The 21,709-nt window shown below is 39.2% G+C and overlaps 1 protein-coding gene across 2 annotated transcripts in view; it reads right to left on the reverse strand.

Annotated features, from left to right (window-relative positions):
* Nucleotides 1-2,452: 2,452 nt before the first annotated feature.
* Nucleotides 2,453-21,709, reverse strand: part of ube3d (ubiquitin protein ligase E3D) — a 47,991-nt gene continuing 28,734 nt past the window's right edge. For both annotated transcript variants that reach the window (XM_073871819.1, XM_073871818.1), the window contains exon 10: nt 2,453-2,619. In XM_073871819.1, the coding sequence (XP_073727920.1) occupies nt 2,599-2,619 (21 nt within the window). In that variant the 3' untranslated portion in view covers nt 2,453-2,598. The remainder of the gene's footprint in view (nt 2,620-21,709) is intronic.

The following is a 21,709-nucleotide window of genomic DNA, read 5'->3' on the forward strand; positions in this document are numbered from 1 at the left end:
GGCATTTGTTCAAGAGATCAGTTTAGCAACTAGTCAGATCATTAAAAAAACGAAACCGGAAGTAAAGTTCGGATCCAGACATGTATCGCGTCAGCGCACGTGCGTCCGATGAAACCGTCTAGTATATTAAGTCTGTCAGGAAAGAGGTCAGAAATTTATTTGAAGGATTCAATGTTTATTGAATAGACGTAGAAAATCTCAGTTCTGGAATGCAAAAACCCAACAGGATGGAGCAGCAGGCCACGGAGCAGGATGGAGAGAGCCAACCTCTGTAATAGACCTGGCAGAGAGACTTGGTGGCGGAAAAGATGTATAGCAGGGAGAGCAGCTGGGCGGGCGGGATGGAGAGAGAGCCAGGCACTGAAGAGGATGGTGAGGGCAGACAGGGTGACCAGGGCAGATGATAGCAGACCACGAGCTGGTGAGGACAGATAGAGGACAGGAGGAAAAAGGCACTGACAGCGCTTTACAGTCTGATGGAGAAGACAGGTGACGGCAGCCAGAAAACAAACAAGATCAATTTTTCAAAACTTGAACTAGACTCGACAAGAATGGCGATTCATTCACACAGGAAGGCTGACACAGGACAAGAAAAAAACACAGAGAATAAATAGCAGCTATAACGAGAGGGAAACAAGGAACAGGTGAACCGAGGAGAGGAGCATAATAGGAATGAATGAGATAACGAGAGGGGAGGTGTGGATGCATGCACGTGTCCATCTGTCAAACCAAAGACAAAACTCACATCATACAAACACAGACAGAAATGTGCTCGGGCCACTCCGAAGCCGTGACAAAGTGGGTGTAATAAAATGTCCAAGAACAGTTTGTGTGGTTTCGCTATTTATAGACTCGAGGACAAACCTGTGACAGCTCAACAGTGCAGATGCTTCATTAACTCATTTATCCCTTCATAAGCCCACACCAGCTCTTTCTATTGAGAATATCACCATCACTGTTATACTATAAATACACATATTCACTTCACACCGTGTTATTTAACTAGCAGGATCAACATCCCTATTAAACACTCTTAATAATAATCCCTCGCTAAAAGCAGACAGAATAACACCCTTTACCCTAAACCCAAGGGTCTCCAACCTTTTTGTGAACAAGTGCTACCACAATGGATAAAACAATCTGGAAGGCTACGTTTTGATAGTCTACTCCAAACTTTTTGTTTTACTTGTTATGTTTTATCATTGTTTTAAATAAAAGAAGCCAAAATAAATATTAAATTGGAGGCTGTTAATAGAATATGCTTTGGCGGACGGGCACCTCACAGACTGTGCGGGCAAACCACGGGCACCATGTTGGAGACCACTGCCCTAAACCTTTGACCTCATTTACAGTCATGTAAAAACACAGGAAGCACATACAGTACCATGTAGTTTTCTTTAAACGTGCAGTGTGTACATTTTAGCAGCATCTAGTGATGAGGTTGCGAATTGCAACCAACAGCTCAGTCCACTGCTCACCCCTCGCGTTTGAAACGCATAGAGAAGCTATAGTAGCCGCCACCGGACAAACATGTCATTGTTGGAGACACCTTAGTAAAAAAAGTTTGTCCGTTAAGGCCTTCCGTAGAAACATGGTGGCACAAAATGGCGACTTCCATGTAAATAAAAAGGTCTCATTCTAAGGTTATAAAAACATAACGGTTCATATTAAAAGGTCTTTATACACCCCTGATAAATTTAGTTTTGTATATCATTTTGCATTTCTGTCAAGAGATCCTTCTAAAAAATCACCTTTAAATTGCAAAATGTTTGAGGGTGTCGCAAATCTCCCATAAGATTTCAGACAGATTCAAATGCTTTACCCAGGCCATTGTAAAACCCATTTCTTTTTGACACCTCTTTAATCATAGAAAATCTCAATGAAGTGATACTAATTTTATGGATTTGAAGTTTAAAGTAACACACGTTTTAATAAACAACACAAATAATCTTAACACACCATTACACATTTTATGATTGACAGACTCTTTTATGCACAATGCAAGTTCAATTCTTTTAAAGTAAAAGATAAAGTCAACTCTTCATTCCACACAAAGCGAACCAACCTGAAGATGACGTTAAAGATGAAGAAGTAAAAGATGAAAGGTAAAGTGTGTTCCCACTTGTCATCAGACTAAATCATAATGTGTTATTAAGCACAGTGAGCATTCATTCAGTGAATATATTTACTCCTTCAGAACTGAGAACACAATGTTTCCCATCACGCACACAGATTAACTTTCCTCCTCTGGCAAAGTAGTACACTGTTCCTGAGAGGAAAAGCCAATCAAATTAGCATGTGTTAAGATGCAAGATTTTTAATGTGCATGATGGGTTTGACACAGACCCCCAGATATCAATGTCTGTGAAGTACATAAAGTCCAAATGATATACTGGCCGCTTAATCATAATAATGAAACTCAAGCCGACAGAACACAACACACAACATTAAATGGGTTTGCACAAAACGTTTTTAATATCTTACAATTAAATACGGTTTACATCCCATAATAGCACTTTCAAGCTGAAGAAGTGTTTTTTATTAAGCATTGCATAAGATGATACATTGGAGATGAGTCTTGTTGATGTACCCAAGTCATCACATCTGCATGTATGCCACCTGAAGAGAGAGAGAGAGAGAGAGAAGGGCTATGTTTAAAATAGCACGTAACCAAACTACTACAATACCATAATTTCTCATTATACTGCATGTTTTCTGTAAAGTATGCATGTTTTCAGTATTCTTATAATACAGAGATGATCTACAAAAGCGCTCTATAAATCAAATATTGTATGTTCCCACAATGGAAAACATTGCCCACGTGTCCATTACCCATGCAACCAATAAACGATCAGTTATATTGGCCATGATTTTTAACATCTCTTTTTAGACCCATTATATGACAGTAGGTACGTTTACATGCAACCAAATAATCCGTTTGTAATTGTATTGATGGCTCAATGGTATTGAAAAGCCTTCATGTAAACAACTTAATTAATACGATTGAGGATGATCGGATGCAAATTTGGATTGGATTGAAGGGGGTGGTGTACTCCGATCTGTGATCCGATCAGCAGGAGAAAAGTATGGATGTAAATGCGTGAATCGTCATGAAACAATGTTAAATACTACTGTGTGAAAAATGGCAAATTCATATAATTATGACTGTTAAAAATGTCAGATCCTATATACAGATCCAGTTCACTAGATCTCTCTTTGTCAGGAAAATTATAATCATTCAAAGATAATCAACTTTAATGCGAGTTAACACTTCTACTCAAGCATGACGTAAATACAGAGAAAGAGGAGAAATGCAGGCAGGAGGTGAAGAAATGTAGAGCAGTATAAAAACACTTTTATTGAATGATCTTAGTTGTGTTCCCATTGTCTGACTAGAAACAGATTCAGCAGGTGTTATTATATTAGCGCAGACAGTGGACATTGTGACGTTACTAAAAACCTTGAGGTGAAGACCACTGGAAACCCATATCTATTTGTGAAGACAATACAGCACAAAATATAAGATTAAACAACAGTCATGAAAATACTGTAGAATAGTAAAGTAAAGTGATGTAATAGCCAATGTATGATAACCTATACTCGAAATGTGACCTCTGCATTTAACCCATCCCAGTGAGAAGTGAACACATGCACACCCACACATAAACACACAGTCAGTCATAGTGGTTACAGAGTCTGGCTTGTAACCCGAGAGCAGTGTTGGGTGTAACTAGTTACCAAGTAATTTGTTACATAAGGAATAATTGACGACGGGCCGTTGAATTATTCGAAAATAGTGCACACCCAAAAGTGGCAAAGCGGCACGACGCAAAACAGAGTTATTTTCAAACAATTCAATTATATACTACGGTTACCACAGACATTGCTCTGGTGGTTATTTTAAGACATTTGACAAGTTAGGTGTGCGTTTATCAAAAAATAATTAACACCCATGGAACAAATCTCAACCAATCAGAATAAAGCATTCAACAGCCCTGTGGTAGAAAGTAATTTAATTACTTTTTTCTTGAAAAGGTAAAGCAAGGGATTACTCTAATTTTTCCAGTAATTTAATTACAGTTACTTCTGATGTCATTTAATTAAATACTGTGTATGGACTGTAGCACAACTTTATATAATACAATAGTGGATTTAACATCAATATTTAAAGTCTAAGATTAAAATGCATGTTTTTTATGTATTACTTACTTTAAATCTGTTTCTCAAAGTGTGGGGCGGGCCCCAATGGTGGAGAATAGGAACAGTAAGGGGCATGACAAACAGGAGGAAAATTGGTAACTTTTGTGCCCATCTCTATTAATTTGTTTATTTATTCACCATAAACTCAAAACGACATATTTAATTATAAGCCTTAAAACAAAAACAACTTAAACATAAAACAGAACCATAGCCTACAAAATTAATGAATTAATGTCAGAATGTTAACTGAAGTGGAACAAAAGCTTTAATGTGGAGAGGCGGTAGCGGTATAAAAATTAACAATGGATAAGTTTGTGAGACATAATGAAAACTGGAGATTCGGCACCAGCAGAGAAAACCAAGACAGTGGACCTAATCAACCAAAAAGCCCAGTAGCGCCTCACTGCAGAACACGACATCCAGGGGGCGGGGTTGGATTCAGATCTAGAGGCGGGGCTGGATCCAGGTCCAGAGATCTCTTCCCCCTGCATTTTGATTGGTCGGCAGTTTTACCACAAGACACGTCATAGAGACAGAGTATGCAAATTTGAAAACCACGCCCACCGGGGGGAAAACAATCTAACGGTCTCCATTGACTTTGTATTGAGAGAGGCCGCCTCCTTGTCATTTCTGGCTTATAACAAAAACAGAATAATGCCTAAAAGCTGCTGTGTGACAATATGTACAGCTAACACGGCAAAAAACCCAGAAATAAGTTTTTATAAGCTGTCGAGCCGTAAAACCCAGCCTTTAAGGCAGGGGCGTCGCTAGACCCCTTTTACTGGGGCACGTGTCCCAGTGTAAATCTTTTGTGCCCCTGTGTAAATCTCAAGTTTACATTTTAGCAGTTAACTAGTTTATTTATTTACAAAGACAATCGCGGCAAAACGGATCTATATGCAATGTAGTTACCCAATTCACGTTTGAAAAAGCAACGCAGCAGTTGCACTGACGCGTGCACGCCTCAATTCATGTCCGCGTCCGCGCACGGACATGAATGGGTGCGCGGACGCGGACATGAATTGAGGCGTGCACGCGACTGTTTTGCCGTGCGCTGCCGCATACAAACTACACGCGCTTGAGTTGGTTTATGAAAACATGACGAGAATAAAGTAAGTTTCTAAATAATAATGAAAATCTTATTTTCACCCGATCATTGACGCATGTGATGGACATCAGAAATGTTTTGTGCAAAGCAGGAAAAGGGAAGCAAAAATGAGAGATGATGAATTTAAGGGAGTAAAGACACATAACATCTTACCCTGTCAGGGCTCAAACATTAGAGGGAAAATCTCAGAAAAACCTGTCAATAGTCTATAAAATTGCATTGTTCACATACAAAAACTGTGTTATACTGTTCTGTATTTTCAGATATGAAATTAATATTTAGTTCACTAGCTCTAGGTCATTACATAAATAGTTAGCAGTAACAGGCCCTGTGTCTCAATTCGTTCCCTAGCTCCCGAGGTCGTGATTAAGCAATATCGCTCGAGTAGGAGTGTGATATAGCTCTATATCATCACGGCTGTGATTAGGCCAGAGGCACGAGGCCGCAGGCCGAGTGCCGGAGGCAATCACAGCCGTGATGATATAGAGCTATATCACACGACTCCGAGAACGATATTGCTTTTATACAACAGTTTGACGGCACACGTTTGAAAAACGAAAACTAGAAAACAACAACGGAGTTATTTTAAAAGCCTCTTTGTTTGAGAACTACTTCTTCCGCCACGGATTTGAGGGCGGCCAGAATGACAGGTAAAACTTTCGGCTGCTTTGAAGCTCATAACAACTCAATGGACGGAAAAGCCGTTACTTTATATTACCGTTTCTTGGTCACAAAGTGTAGTTTTAAGATTAGTTCAGTCGAGAATGTATCTGTATTATATTTAAATCTGCAGTCGATTAGTAAAGATAGCGCCTGTTTGAACGTTTGCTTAGTGAGATTCGGTACGAATGAGAACCAAAGCATGAGCGGACATCAGTGTTCACTCGCCCCGCTGACCACCGCCCTCTCTGGGCTACATCTCTGACAGAGATACCCTGGCTCTCATGTTGGCCTTGTTTGTTTATGATCGTCAAAATGAGATCAAATCAGCAGTATTTGGTGTCATGATCAAACTATTACTTGTTTTTTAATTCATATTTAGTGTCTTTTGTGTTGTTATTGTTTTGGCGCGAGGTAAAAGTTAATAAAACTACTTGTATAACGTTACTATTGCTTTCTCATTTATTCTTAACGTGATACGAGCACTCGATTATTATTATTAAACTTTGTTCTTGTCAGTACTATATAAAACTGTTTTTTATAAGTGTCAGAGAGATGTTTTTGCATGCTGCTTATAAATATAAGCGCTGTGCTTCCCGTAGTTTGCGGCATTTACGTCAGGCATGGCTGATCACGTGTTGTTTGCTTGCTTTATCGCAATAAACATGATTTGTAAGATGTAAACTACATAAAAAGTGAATTATACTGTTTTGAATGTCTGTGTATGAGCATGAGTGGAACTGAAGAGGCTTACAGCATCTGTTTTTACAAGAACAAAGTTCAAAATAATCATAAATTATTTAAATACCAATGAAGTGGGGTCTACGTTTTTTCATTTCTATTTCCATTTTATTTAGATGAAGATGACACAATATAACATCGCGACTACATGAAAAGAGCTTTAACTGTTATAAAAAATACCGATTTGTGAGCATTTGTGGAACTGGGGGCGTGAAAATAAGCACGAAACACACGTGATTGTTGTCATGTGGTGAATCCGACCAATGGTGAAACAGCTGTGTTGTCATTACAGCCCGTGCAGCTCCTCTTCGCGAACTGCGCTGGCTAACTCAGGCGGCTGATCTCGAATCGCTCTCGCGGTACTTAAAAACCATATGACACAGTCACGTGCCCGCAGCGCCAGCTGAAGTCGGACAAAAATACTAACCGGAATGCACTGCTTCAAGTCAGCCACAGATCGGTCTGCGCAGCGCCGCATGAAGTCGAACACACCTAAAGTTTATTGAGTTGGATCACGTGATGTTCGGTTGGCGAGCTTCAGAAAAGGTCACGTGATTTCCGGTAAGGGAACATAGGGAACATCGATGCTCACTGGTTTTTGCGTTGCATTGTGGGAATTTTTAGGGAACGAACATTCCAGTGCACTGGACGGATTTTGCGATTGAGACAGCCCTTAAAATGGCCGACTCCCCGATCAGTGCCCTGACTACTGAACAAGGGAGCTGATTGAGACACACGGTAAGATAGATTTTTTAGTAGCAGTCATAAAATGAAAATTTTAAAAATAAAAAAAGAAAGTTATTAATCATTGTTATGTAAAATGCAAATGTGCATAAAAATATTTTCTCTCCTGCCATTATTACAAACATTTTATGCCTTTAAACATGTTAATAATGTTGTATATATGTATATATGAAGATGATACTTAAATATTTTTAAATAAATGTTTCTCTTTCCCAGTACTTGTTGCAATGTTGGAATAGTGGGTTAAGCAAAGGAAATTGTATCTTGCACACCGCAGGCTTTCAAGAAAAAGTAAAAAAAAAGGGGGGTCCGTGCCCCAGTAGAGCTTTATGTCTAGCAACGCCCCTAAAAGTGGATCGCCGACTATTTTTCCCCCTAGTGGATGCAGTTCTACTAATAGGAGTACTATGAAAAGTTGCCTGTTTCCACTTTTGTGTCTTTAAACGCTTGTTTTTTTTTGTGGTTGACAGCTTATAAAAACTTATTTCTGGGTTTTTTGGCTTGTTAGCTGTACATATTGTCACACAGCAGCTTTTAGGCATTATTCAGTTTTTTGTTATAAGCCAGAAATGAGAAGGAGGCGGCCTCTCTCAATACAAAGTCAATGGAGACGGATGAATTGTCCCCCCCCGGTGGGCGTGGTTGTCAGGTCTCTATAGATGGATTTCAGTCATGTGACCTTTTACATCATGCCGCCATCTTGAGGACCTACCGAGTACCAGTAGGCTATTGACCAGCATTGACTACCTTGCTTACGGATTTCTTTTCTTTTACCGTCTATGACTCTTACGGATACAGTAAATGGCTACGAAAGACAACATGTTGCACCTCGACTGTCATGAAAAGAAACGCTACTTTAAAAAAAATATCTTGGTTAAGGTGTGATGCCTACTCGATCCCTAATGCGTTCTTCCAGCCGCTGTCCGCTGCAACCGAACTACCACTATTTTACAAAATAAGAAGGCGCGACACAACATGAAACTTTGCTCGAAGTATCACCTGGATCTCTACACGTGAACGTGAACATTGAGAACATTGTTTGTGTACACAAAGTTTACAAAAAGAAAGGTTTTGTCCAACTGACTTTGGCTGTTATGGTGTCCGCTCGTCATCTCTGCCAGACGTAAATAATCGATTTCCGAATGCGAATGAAAGAATCTCATATGAGGCTCCTTTTTCAACTAGAAGCTCAATATTGTTTGTCACTTGCGACAAAACAACGAATTATCCGTGCATTTATATGGAACTATGCTTTAGGAGTTATCGATCTTTACTCTCCTCCCTCCTTACAACGCATTCGCAGATCAATACATCTTGACTGGAAGATGGCGGCAAGCAGACGCAAAATCAACCAAAGTCAGTTGTTCAAAACCTTCTTCCTAGTAAACTCTTGTGTTCACAGACAATGTTCGAGTTCACGTGTAGAGACACAGGTGACACCCCGGGCAAAGCACGATGCCGTGTCGAGCCCTCTTAGTGTTGTAAAAATAGCGATTTTGATGCTCACAACATATTGAAGGCATAGCTTCTAGTTCATTTGGGCCCACTTCAGGTACTCAAAATGGCGGAAGACAAGTGAGTGACGTCAGCTGATATTCATGTATACACTTGTTGTTGCGTTTCCATTTCCGCATTGAGTCGTAACTAAATGAGGTTATTCTTTTGACCGAAAAACAAACTTTACTTATGACTACAATAAAAGTAGTGCCATTACCCGCTAAGATGTGCACAAAATTAACAAATTCAGGCTAAATGAACACATATTATTGTAAAATAACTCTACAGAAGAAAGTCTCCTGAACTCTCACGATGAAAATGTGGCAAGCAAAAGAGACAAACATTAACTATAAAAGGCCTTGGGTCCAGTGATGGATGATGTTTAGCTGTAGTTGAAGGATTCGTCCCTGCTGTGGCTTCCTCATGGCCTTCAGTCTGCTTTATACTGCCAGTAACCCATGAATGCACATTAAACAGACCAAGCTACAGGGGATTGAGGGGAATATAAGCAAACTTTTATTTTTACTACAAATAAAGTAAGAACATCTACATTAAATAACCAAATGAAAACCACCTTCTGCATAATCATGTACATGAAAGGGACTTCTCATATTCTTTTATGTAGAAAATAAAAGTTCATAACAAATAAACGTTAAAGCTGCAATCCATAACTTTTGCCTCTCCATTGCAATCTCTGTATGAAATGTAAAATCTCAAGTTACTTGTGGAGTTATTTTCAATCTTCAAGTCAAACTGACATTGCTTTTATTATTGTTTCCCTGACAGCTCAAATTATTTTGAGATTACTGCTGTGTATTAAGGTAAGGTAAGGAGACATTTTTTAACATTCATTTGAAGTACTTCTCAATAACTGATTTTGTTTATTTTTAACCAAACATTTACAGATAGCAGCTTTATATCTGGAAACAGTATGAAAGAGATTATGGCATATGGCCACATACACACTGTAAAGTTTTGGGAAAACAGTCATTCTCTGAATCTTTCTTTGTGTACAGAAAGCTAAAATACCTTAAATAATTAAAGTCACATGAACTTTCTCACTTGCCTGTGTAATTTACAAAAACTGCACTTCAGATGATTGGTGTCACTAACAAGTTATTCAGCAGTTCTCACATAATGCAGATTTTATGCAAATGTGGTTGTCACTATGCTTTCATGTGTGCATTTGATTGTAAAATGCACTCTGCCCTGTTTATATCGGGTATTAAGATGCGTTTTGGTCAATCGGATCAAAAGTGGACGAGAGAGACGCAATCAACTTTACACCAGTTTGCGTTTTAATTTGTCGCTTTTGTCCACTTTTGACCGCTTCTGTCCTGATTACTTGGAGGGGATGGTCTATGAGTGAGTCCTTAAAACACAAGCAGGAGAAATGACGGTTTATGTTGATGCACACTGTAAGAATTTGGATTGACCCTGACCAAAAGGTCAGCCCTTCCTGAGAACACAGCATGGATGCCCGAGAGTGCAGTGTGTGTGCCCTGTAGGTGCCCGAGGCAGCAAGGGCATCAAAAGAGTACCTTTTGGAACACAACAAGTTTCCTCCAGGACTCACGGTAGGGGACCAAGACCCCCAACACACCTCTCTCGAGAATCAGAACTTTATCTTGAACACAGTAGACTCCCCGGAGAGCTACCCTTGATTTTCAAACATCACATCTCCATACAAATGGTAGATCTGCAGACAGATGTCTGACCCCTCTACCCCTCCTTTCATTGTTACTTCCTCAACACAGGACATTCTACAGCACATCAGATGATTATGTGCAAGAAAGGTCACATCACATGTAAATAACAGTGGAAAATATTAATGTTTCATTTCATTACAAAGGTTTTATCGCGACTGGTACACAAGGTCTCATTCTCACATCAATAAAACAAATAGTAAAAAAGGTTTAATAGAGTTAAGAAAACTTAACTCTATGCAAGGGGCTTACACCCCACTACAAATGTATCCAGGACGAGGTGCCTCCCACAGGTCTGTAAGAACCAATCACTGCAAACTTCCATTGGTAAATAATGTATACATAATGTTCATTCTATCTGGGTATTTAAGGAGAGCTGACAAACATTTAGTTTCCCCTACCATTATATAAGGGGGGCACCCCGCCCTCCTAACGGCTCGACCCGCCCCCCTTGAAGGTCAAGTAAATTTGATTTGATTTTCTTTATAGCGCCAGATAACAATTTGTTATTTTATTAAACAAACTATACTGCCCTCAAGTAATATGTTATTTATCTTATTTCTACGATGGCATGTCTTTTTGTCTGTGTTTGCGCGTTTAAAATTATCCAATTGAGTGCGCACATTTATATTTTACTGTTCGGCTTAATTCACTGCACGCGCGCTCTGTCATGTTGCTTTTTTGCATAAACATCAACAGTCACGGATGTTACTGACAGAGAAGACGGAAGGTTAGCATTAGTGTTTCCCACACACGCGTGCATTCTCTCACTCTCTATCATGCTGTACAGTATGCCCGCACCGCACGTGTTTTGTAGTAACTCTGTGTAACATTAACAGTGTATGCTGTCATATTACTGAATTTGCACCGACTGCGCTAGGCTACGTGACCACGGCTTGACATTAACACCCGCCAAATGCGGGTAGATTTTGGCTGTGGCGGGTAAGACAGGCAATCCCACTAGCCACTTTGGCTGGTTGAATATATTTTTTTAATTGTAGTTTTCTTAAAAGTTATGTGAAATTATCCCTGCACCCAGCGCAACGTACTGAGACACGCCCGCGATGCAGCGGAGGCTCGCGTTGCGGACCAAGTGCCAACTTTTTACCAGAGAGAGCACAAAAGCTGATGGATTTGCAAATACACGGGACGCAGTCTGAGCGCATACATGCACACTTTGGGAAAGATAAAACAATTGCATGGAAGTGACTGAAGAGATTTAAAGTGCGTGCACACTCTCTGGGCAAGAGTGGAGAGAAATTCAGCGCATACCTGAATGCACACGTCCCAGTTTTGTCCGAAATCAAAGGAAACACACAAGAGGAGAGGTTTGCGCATCATTTTAATGTAGGCTACTTTGTGCAAAAATAATGCCCTCTTGACATTTGCCATTTAAAGTCTTAAATAACTTTTAACAGAAACCATGATCAAGCATATACATTTTACTGCTGTTGTTAATAAATATTTCAAGTGTTTGTCTAGGGTTTTTGTGTTTATCTTTTTAGTTAATCTTCTACACCGCGCTCCACTGTTAATATATTAATTTAAAGTAAATCTATTTATGCCTTTCTAGCATGTTTTCATGCACCTAAATATATGATATGATCTATACTGATATTAACAGCTAAATAATGTGGTTTTAACTTGGGTGGTCAGTCTGCATTTGTAAGTCAATCTGCATCTAATCTAGCTAAATTGAGTACCATTACACAAATTTAAGTCATTTAAGTTCAATCATATAAAATGTATTTTACCAGCAACAAAATTGTGGCCAGTGAAAATGCTGAGTGGCTAGTAACTTTAGAAAACAACTAGCCACTTTGGCTGGTGAGCAAAAAAGTTATTGTCAAGCCCTGTACGCAACATACAATAAAACTCACATTTGAAATAAAAAAAGCTCATAACACAACAAGACATGATGAGAAAAGCAACAGCAGTAAGGCTTCAATGTAAATGTATGATTTTGTCAGACAATTATAAATCGAGTTTATATATCAGGATTTCAGCAGAGTTAAAGGAATAGCTGGTTGGATTAAACACAAGGTGTTACTGGATCGTGTTTACTCACTACTTTATAGTCGACTCGTTTATGTCTGACAACAGAACAGATAATTAAGAAACAGGATTATTCTCTCCAACAAATGCATCATTTAAAATTTGTTTATCATATAAATGTATTAACTAACATTGACGAACAATGAATGAGCAATTTATTTATGTATATATATATATACACCCGACCAAACCAAACCCCCCCCCCCCCAAAGATGTAAACCTAGGGGAAACACTGGAGTCTGTAAACAGATCTGCCACACAATCACTGTGTGTAGTTCTGATCGCCAGGTAACATTTCCAAACTCTCTCATTTCGTACCATTAAGGGAATTATTGTACCGTTACCTGGTTAATAAATTGTTACGTTTTGCATTCATTCTGCCTTACTCTGAATTATTGACTACAAGTAAATTGATGTATCCTTTGTTACCGCAAATCTACGGCCAGGATTAAGTAGGCGTATTGTCTGCCATTTTGTGTTTTGGTTATTTGGTCTGACGAACCACTTACTCTTAATAGGGTAGTTTGGCGTATCGTCTGCCTTTTACTATTTTGGTCTGACGAACAACTTACTCTTTATCAATAGAGTAAAGTGTGCCGCATCGTCTGCCTTTTCGTTACATTATTTTTGTCTGATGAACCACTTAATTTTAACTACAGGGTTAAGCATCGACGCATCGACTGCCTTTAATTATTTGGTCTGACGAACTAATTAACTCTACTTAACAGAGTTAAACATAGCGGTATTGACTGCCATTAATTATAAAGTCTGACAAACTTCTTAACTCTTGATTAGTTATATGGTCGAGTTTGTGATCGTGAACCTGCAGCAGCTGATGCAAGGATTCTAAGCGACAATTGAGATCCATTTGAACGAGTCAATATAACGATGAGTTAAATAGAATGATCAAATATTATCTAAATTTAATAATCACCAACAAATTCATAAATGTTTCATAATGGAGTCAGATGAAATAACGAGGTAATGTATATTAATTTTTATTTGTTTGTAAACAAATATCTTTAAACCAATTCTGTTATTTGCGAAAAGGAAAGACAGCAACGCGCAAGCATCCTTCTGCCGCGCCATTGGCTACCGTCGTTGGACCTATGGGCGGACCCGGAAAGGGACCTTACAACACTAATATTATGTCAAAGTCTGCTGTTTGTGTTGTTAGTAAAAATGCTGCACAGTGTTTTGTACATGTACAGTATATGCATGTGCTTTCTCTGATGTTTCAGAGCAATTGATCAAATAAGCTCACACAACTTTCACACGCTCGCAAAATGAAACAGAAATGAAAGAGGACAAAAGCAGCTGCTTTAGTTTTAGCAATCACCATGTTTACATGCACCCTCATAATGCGATTATAATGGGATTTTTGCAATACTACGATTATACTTTACCTCATGTAAACACAATACTTCAATAAAAATAATGTGATTAAGCTCATAATCGCAGCAAGTATAATCGTATTTAAACAGGTTGCGTAAACCATTGTTAATCTCAGTACACTTTGAGGTGGTTTCCTGGACAGAGATTATCTTAAACCTGGACTAGGCCTTAGTTTAATCAGGAAATATAACTAGTTTTAAAAAACATGCCTTACTAAAAACATAACTTATGTGCATTCTGAGGCAAAACAGAGAGCACTGATGTATTTTAGGATATGTCAGTGCAAGTTGTTTTCAGCCTGGACAGCTCTTACATTTATTTTAGTCTTGGACTAGTCTAATCCCTGTCAGGGAAATCGCCCCTTAAAGTAACAAAAGACAACACATAACAAGCCTTGAAACTGTAAAACTATGAACTGAATTCTGTGTTAAACCAACAAGCTGCTGTATTGCTTAGCAATCGTCTACTATCAACTAAATTACCTTTTCATCTGTGCCTAAGACTATGTACTAACCAGTTCTTCCTCATCTTAACTTGTAACACATCATGCCCTGTATTTTCACATTAATCCATGATTCTTTTTTAATATAAACTATATAACAAAATCATTAGAGCTCAAGTTGACATCATTGCACACTATATACAGTGATAGCTTCACAATCTGATCCATAGCTTTTGTGAGTGTGGAGCCACATTTCTTTTAGATATTACCCATAACAACCCCCCTCTGTACACTTACAGTTGTAAACATCTATTCATGCAAACCTGATCAACAATAACTTTTTATCTTATCAGTCATTATTTTGCATGTGAGCAGCACGAGGTCCACACAGGTCCTGAATAAACAGCAAGCAACATTCCCTAAAGCACATCTGCTTCATGACACCCGTCTGGCATTTTCTTATCAGAGCACAACAGAAACTGGCAAGATGAATGATTGTTTTCCACATGATGGAGAAAGTTTAATAGCTACAGCAGAGAAATGATGCGAGGTAAACAGGCACATTTCTATTATGGGAATACCCAGGAAACACTTAGAAATATATTATAACTGCAGATCATTTTTATTAGCAGGCCATGTTCAAAAACCAACACACTAATGCCAAACTCTTTTGACAACATATGCAAGATGAGTGTGGAAGGGTAGCTATTTTTGTAACACTTCAGTAAGGATGCTGTCTTAAAAAGCAGCACCCTACATATGCAGCTCACTAGGTTCTTAAAACAGAGCCAAGGACACTTTGATACACTGCCATTATTAAAGCTGCAATCTGTAACTTTAGCCTCTCTGTTTGAAACATAAAATTGCCATTATTTGTCGTGATTTTCTTTAGGTGTGTTATACTTTGTTATTGCAACTGTTGTAAGAACAAGCTACTGGATATACGCTCACCTAAAGGATTATTAGGAACACCATACTAATACTGTGTTTGACCCCCTTCAGAACTGCCTTAATTCTATGTGGCATTGATTGAACAAGGTGCTGAAAGCATTCTTTAGAAATGTTGGCCCATATTGATAGGATAGCATCTTCCAGTTGATGGAGATTTGTGGGATTCACATCGAGAGCACGAAGCTCCCGTTCCACCACATCCCAAAGATGCTCTATTGGGTTGAGATCTGGTGACTGTGGGGGCCATTTAAGTACAGTGAACTCATTGTCATGTTCAAGAAACCAATTTCAAATGATTCAAGCTTTGTGACATGGTGCATTATCCTGCTGGAAGTAGCCATCAGAGGATGGGTACATGGTGGTCATAAAGGGATGGACATGGTCAGAAACAATGCTCAGGTAGGCTGTGGCATTTAAACAATGCCCAAATGGCACTAAGGGGCCTAAAGTGTGCCAAGAAAACATCCCCCACACCATTACACCACCACCACCAGCTGCACAGTGGTAACAAGGCATGATGGATCCAGTCTTCAACTGTCCAATTTGGGTGAGCTCGTGCAAATTGTAGCCTCTTTTTCCTATTTGTATGAGTGGTAGATGAGAGATGAGTGGTACCCGATGGGGGTGTTCTGCAGTTGTAGTCCATCCGCCTCAAGGTTGTGCATGTTGTGGCTTCACAAATGCTTTGCTGCATACCTCGGTTGTAATGAGTGGTTTTTCAGTCAAAGTTGCTCTTTTATCAGATTGAATCAGTTAGGGCTGCTCGATTATGGGAAAAATCATAATCCCGATTGTTTTGATAAAAATCTTAATCTCGATTATTTAACACGATTACTTAAATGACTGTTAAAAACATGCATTTATACATGGGCTTGACATTAACTTTTTTGCTCACCAGCCAAAGTGGCTAGTTGTTTTCCAAAGTTACTAGCCACTCAGCATTTTCACAGGCCACAATTTTGTTGCTGGTAAAATTAATTTTATATGATTAAACTTGACTTTGGCATCCTAAAATGACTTTAATTTGAGCAAATTTACTTGGTTTAGCTAAATTAGATGCAGATTGAATTTCAAATGCAGTCTGACCACCCAAATTAGGACAACATTAGCTGGTATATACCAGGTATATCAGTATAGATCATATCATATATTTAGGTGCATAAAAACAGTCTAGTAAGGCATAAATAGATTTACATTGAATGAATATATTAAAAGTGGAGCAGGGGTGTAGAAGATTGACTGAAAATATATACACAAAACCCCTCGACAACCACTTTAAATATTTATTAACAACAGCAGTCAAGAAATGTACATGAATTTTACTTTCAACTTGTTTATGCAGATTGTATTTTATATGCTTGATCATGTTTTCTGTTAAAAGTGATTTAAGACTTTTAATGACAACTGTCGAGAGGGCATTATTGTTGCCCAAAGTAGCTTACATTAAAATGATGCGCGAACCTCTCAGCTGGCGGGTTTCATTTGATTTCGTGTGCATTCAGGAATGCGCTGAATTTCTCTCCGCTCTTGCCCTGAGAATGTGCACGCAATATATATCTCTCCAATCACTTCCATGCAATTGTTGTATCTTTCCCGAAGTGTGTATGCGCTCAGACTGCGTCCTCTTGTGCATTCGCAAATCCATCACCTCTTGCGCGCTCTCTGGGAGGTGTCGCTTTGGTCCGCAACGCTCCGCTGAGCGCGCGCGCGTCTCCACAAACGGTCGCAGCCGAAATATACCCGCATTTGGCGGGTGTTAATGTCAAGCCCTGCATACATTCAATGCATTGTTTAGTGTTGCTGCAGAAGGCTACACGTGTCATAGCAGTTGTGTTTAAAGGGAAACTTCACCCATTTGCATTAAGCTTTGTACCGTTAGAACCCCAGTCATGTTTTTGAATGGTCGTGCACCATTCCCTCAGTTTCCCCTGAGAGGGGAGAAATACTGATTTCAGTGAGGCACTTCCTTCTTTCAATGATGTAAAAATCGTCATTTTGCGTCATTGAAAGAAGGAAATCCTGTATCTCTATTGAGTGTGAAAGACTACAGACACTCATTCCTCATTTTTCCAAGGTGGGGGCTATGGGTAGGACCCACTCACGCTTCAGACCAATTACAGATAAGTGGGTGGGACTTACGAAAATATACGAACACAGACCGAAAAAAAACGACCAGCCGCCATCTTTATGCTAAGCTAAGCTAAACAGAAGTTGTGGAGCGAGCCAGAATTCATGTTACAATAACAGTGGAAGTTAATCAATATTACATGGAAGAGGGTGATTTTACAAGCGTGATGCTCTAATCCGCTGTTCATTGCACCTTTATGAGCCACAATACTGCAAAGAGCTGAGGCACATGTAGGAACAGAAGCCCGAGGAGAAGCCGGAGCCTGGGTAGAGGAGCCCGGTGAAGACAACCATCGGCCTCTGCTGCGTAGAGAAGCTTGCCTGTTCTCTCGCTGTGTGGCTTCTTTATAACATTTCTGCATCAGATAAGGATATGGACGTTTGTTTGGTGAAGGTTTCTATGCAAGAGAGGAACTTTGCGCGCGTTTGGAACGTTTATTTCACGGACATGTTTCGGTTTACGAGCAGACGCGCTGCGGAGTATATAAGCTTGGACGGACTCGCGCCGTTTGCTTTCGGTTTAACATTTCTGGATCAGATAAGGATATGGACGTTTGTTTTGTGAATGTTTCTGGTCGCGTGCTTATTTCAAAGACGTGTTTCGGTTTACGAGCACAAGCTCCAAGAGCTGAGGCAGCGCGTCTGTGGAGATATTATGCAGGGGACGCGTTTGTGTGGAGGATGCAGGGATAAACGGACGTCTGACTAAAGTGAGTGTTTATATTTTCTTTGTTATACTAACGTGGCATTTATGTACACAATAGCATATCTGAGCGGTGTTTTATATGTCTATATTGTGAGAGCAGTGAGGCTGATATTACACAGATGTAATTACAGTAAACAAGAGACAAAAAGAAAATTGGCAAAACTAAATAAACATTTAAAATGCATACCCTTTTTTAACTACTTGAAAAGACATTTGTACTGCGCATCTGAAACCGCACGTTACTGTTTGAATAAGACTTTGCTACACACCAGCCCAGAGTGTTATTGTGTGTACCACAATGTAACATCACGTTTAAAAGTAAATCATGATTGGTGTCAGTCAGACACAGTGGTGGTGGCTATTTTCTTTGTTTTACTAACGTGGCATTTATGTACATAATAGCATGTCTGAGCCGTGTTCCGAGTAATGGGAGTGGCTTGCAGAGCTGTGCATTGTGGTGCATAGTGGCAGTTGTAGTTTTTCATACAAATGTGCTCTAAAGTCACATTTTGTCTTTTCTCTGTCAAATAGGCACAAAATTCTACATTTATGTTACATTTTGACTACAAATATGACTCACTTTCCATAAAGATTAATGTTCCTATCGGTGAAATGGCCCTTTAAGTGCCAGCAGAACGCGATTCACATTTTAAACACGATCGCTTGAAATGCATATAACTTTACAAACATAAACAGGATTATTACCTAGTGACCTGACTTTAAACAGATGACTGAGCGCGCAGCTCTCTGCACGGAGAGCGGCGCCACGATCCAGCTGATATTTTAAACATGAGGGATAGTTTGCCTCCGCTCGCTTGAAAAGCATAAAACTGAACAAATACATGAGGATTTCTACTTTGTGTGCGAGGCGCAGCTGCTTATGACGCGTCGGATTAATGACTCAAAACGAAAATAACAGAAATGCGGCACACTTATCGATCTCCCTCGATTATCTTGTTTTTGCAATCGAAATGTGCAAAAATCGAAATTGAAATCGAAAAACGATTAATTGCACAGCCCTAGAATCAGTCGGCCCATTCTCCTCTGACCTTTAGCATCAACAAGGCACAGGACTGCCGCATACTGGATGTTTTTCCCTTTTCACACTATTCTTTGTAAACCCTAGAAATGGTTGTGCGTGAAAATCCCAGTAACTGAGCAGATTGTGAAATGAATATTTATACTGTATATTTACTTTTTGTTTACAGACATGCAAAGTCAAATGACTGCCATGTGATTGGTTAATTAGATCATTGCATTAATGAGAAATTGAACAGGTGTTCCTAATAATCTTTAGGTGAGTGTATGTATGTATGTATGTATGTATGTATGTATGTATGTCTATGTCTAGGTTTCTCTGCTGCTGCTCTGTGCCCCCGCCCTCCGAATTTGTCATAAGCATAGGTGTCTGTTACATGTGCAGTCGACATTGTTGAAGGTTTTATGCTGAGTATTTGTGTGTTGTTGACTGGCCTACGCTATGCCCATTTTTGGTGCACCGTCCCGTTATTCAATATTTTTCCTGTCCTGTTGTAGTTTTTTCCTCTGATCTTTTGTCCCCATCACTTTTCAACACAACTGATGCCCCTGGTCATACGTCACTAAGAAAAAGTGCGCATACTACGCTGATACTCTCTCCTGAATACAGAGGAGCAGGGCTTGACATTAACTTTTTGAGCAACTTGTCCTTCGGACAAGTAAATTTGTGTTACACTTGTCCATGCACAAAAGTCACTTGTCCGGGTAAAGATTTATAATATAATGTATTTTTTGTGTTTTGCTAATCAGTGACGGAGCAAGGGATTTTTCATAGGGGTGGCCAGGCAGGTAGGGGCCAGCAGTTACTCTGGGGTGGCATATAAAATCTCTATCATCCAACCTTAAAATACTTTTAAGTATTATAGGTGTGTTAATCACAATAATGTATAACATACAATTGCTACAATACTTTAATTTTAATTAAAATGAATTTGAGATTAACATACAATTTATAGTCATAATTCAACCATGTTTTTTAAAACTATTTAATCAAATAAAACTTTTGGAATTTACTTTGAAACCAGGATTTATATCTCCCATTGCTGAAAAAACTATAGAGACCAGAAAATCATGTAATGAAATGTATTACTAAGATTCATTTGGTTGCCTCTTGCTACTCTTTCTGAAGAATGATGCTATATCTGCTGCCTTTCTCTTCATTTTCCCCACATTTCAAAGATTGTTTGACTTTAAAACACTAAAGCAAAACATTAAAACATTACCATGCTTTAAAAAACTTATTAGGATAAATGTAGATTATCTGTTATATATATAAAATCAATCTTAAACCTAGCATTTACGCTGTAATGTTCGTGTGGGATTTTTAATGTACAGTGACGAACTCTGTCAGATTCAAATCTGACACACGTAGGCGCCCTGGAAGAGAGATTCTCATTATAAAGCAGATTCTTAAACAAGATTTTATGCCCATTATGTGTTTTTACGTTAGAAGAGAAAAATACGGACTTAAATCTGCTTTTTTGACACACAGGGATGAAAATGCGGTTGAAGTGCCTGTCATTTATATATTTACGCAGGAGCCTGAAGAAACATCACTCTCCACTCCACGCCGTCCCGCGACTCCCGCCCCTCCGTGTTCGTCGATCAGGTTTAATGCGCGTGCAGCTTGTTTAGTAACAGTAACATGTAAACGAGTGTTTGTGTGTCGGCGTGCCGCACGCTCTGTTCAATATTCCGCTCGGTGTTTGTGCTGCGCGTTCTGCTCTGACGTCGTTAACGGCACATAACGTGAAGTAACATTGTTTGAAATTTAACTTGTCCGGTCGGACAACTAATTTTCTCTTACACTTGTCCTACAAGAAATCCACTTGTCCCGGACATGCGGACAAGCCTTAATGTCAAGCCCTGGAGGAGTTTAAGATGACGGCGCTAACGGAAGGTAGTTATTTTCGTTTATAAAGTTTTAAATATGGATATTTCTACAACACCGCGCATATTACCCTCAGAAGACCTTTGTTTATCATCCTGGAGCCGTTTGGATTTCTTTGGGGAATTTTTTGGACTTGAAGGACGTGGACCCCGTAACTTCACATTTAATTAACTGAAAGATCTAAAACATTTTCTAAAATACCGGTAACTGAAAATGTGTTTGTCTGAAAAATGATGGACATATGCATCTCGGATGGCTTCGGGGTGAGTAAATCATGGGTTTAATATAATTTTTGGCCGAACTATCCCTTTAAAGTGCACACCAAAATGTGCATAACATAATTCCAGAAGTAGAGAGATCTATCAGGTTTGAACAATCCTTTGAATACAAACTTATTTAGTTCCCTGATGAACTGCACAATATGACAATGTGCAATAAGAAAGTAACG

The sequence above is a fragment of the Misgurnus anguillicaudatus genome, chromosome 10 (assembly GCF_027580225.2).
Source record: "Misgurnus anguillicaudatus chromosome 10, ASM2758022v2, whole genome shotgun sequence".
Lineage (NCBI taxonomy): Eukaryota > Metazoa > Chordata > Actinopteri > Cypriniformes > Cobitidae > Misgurnus > Misgurnus anguillicaudatus.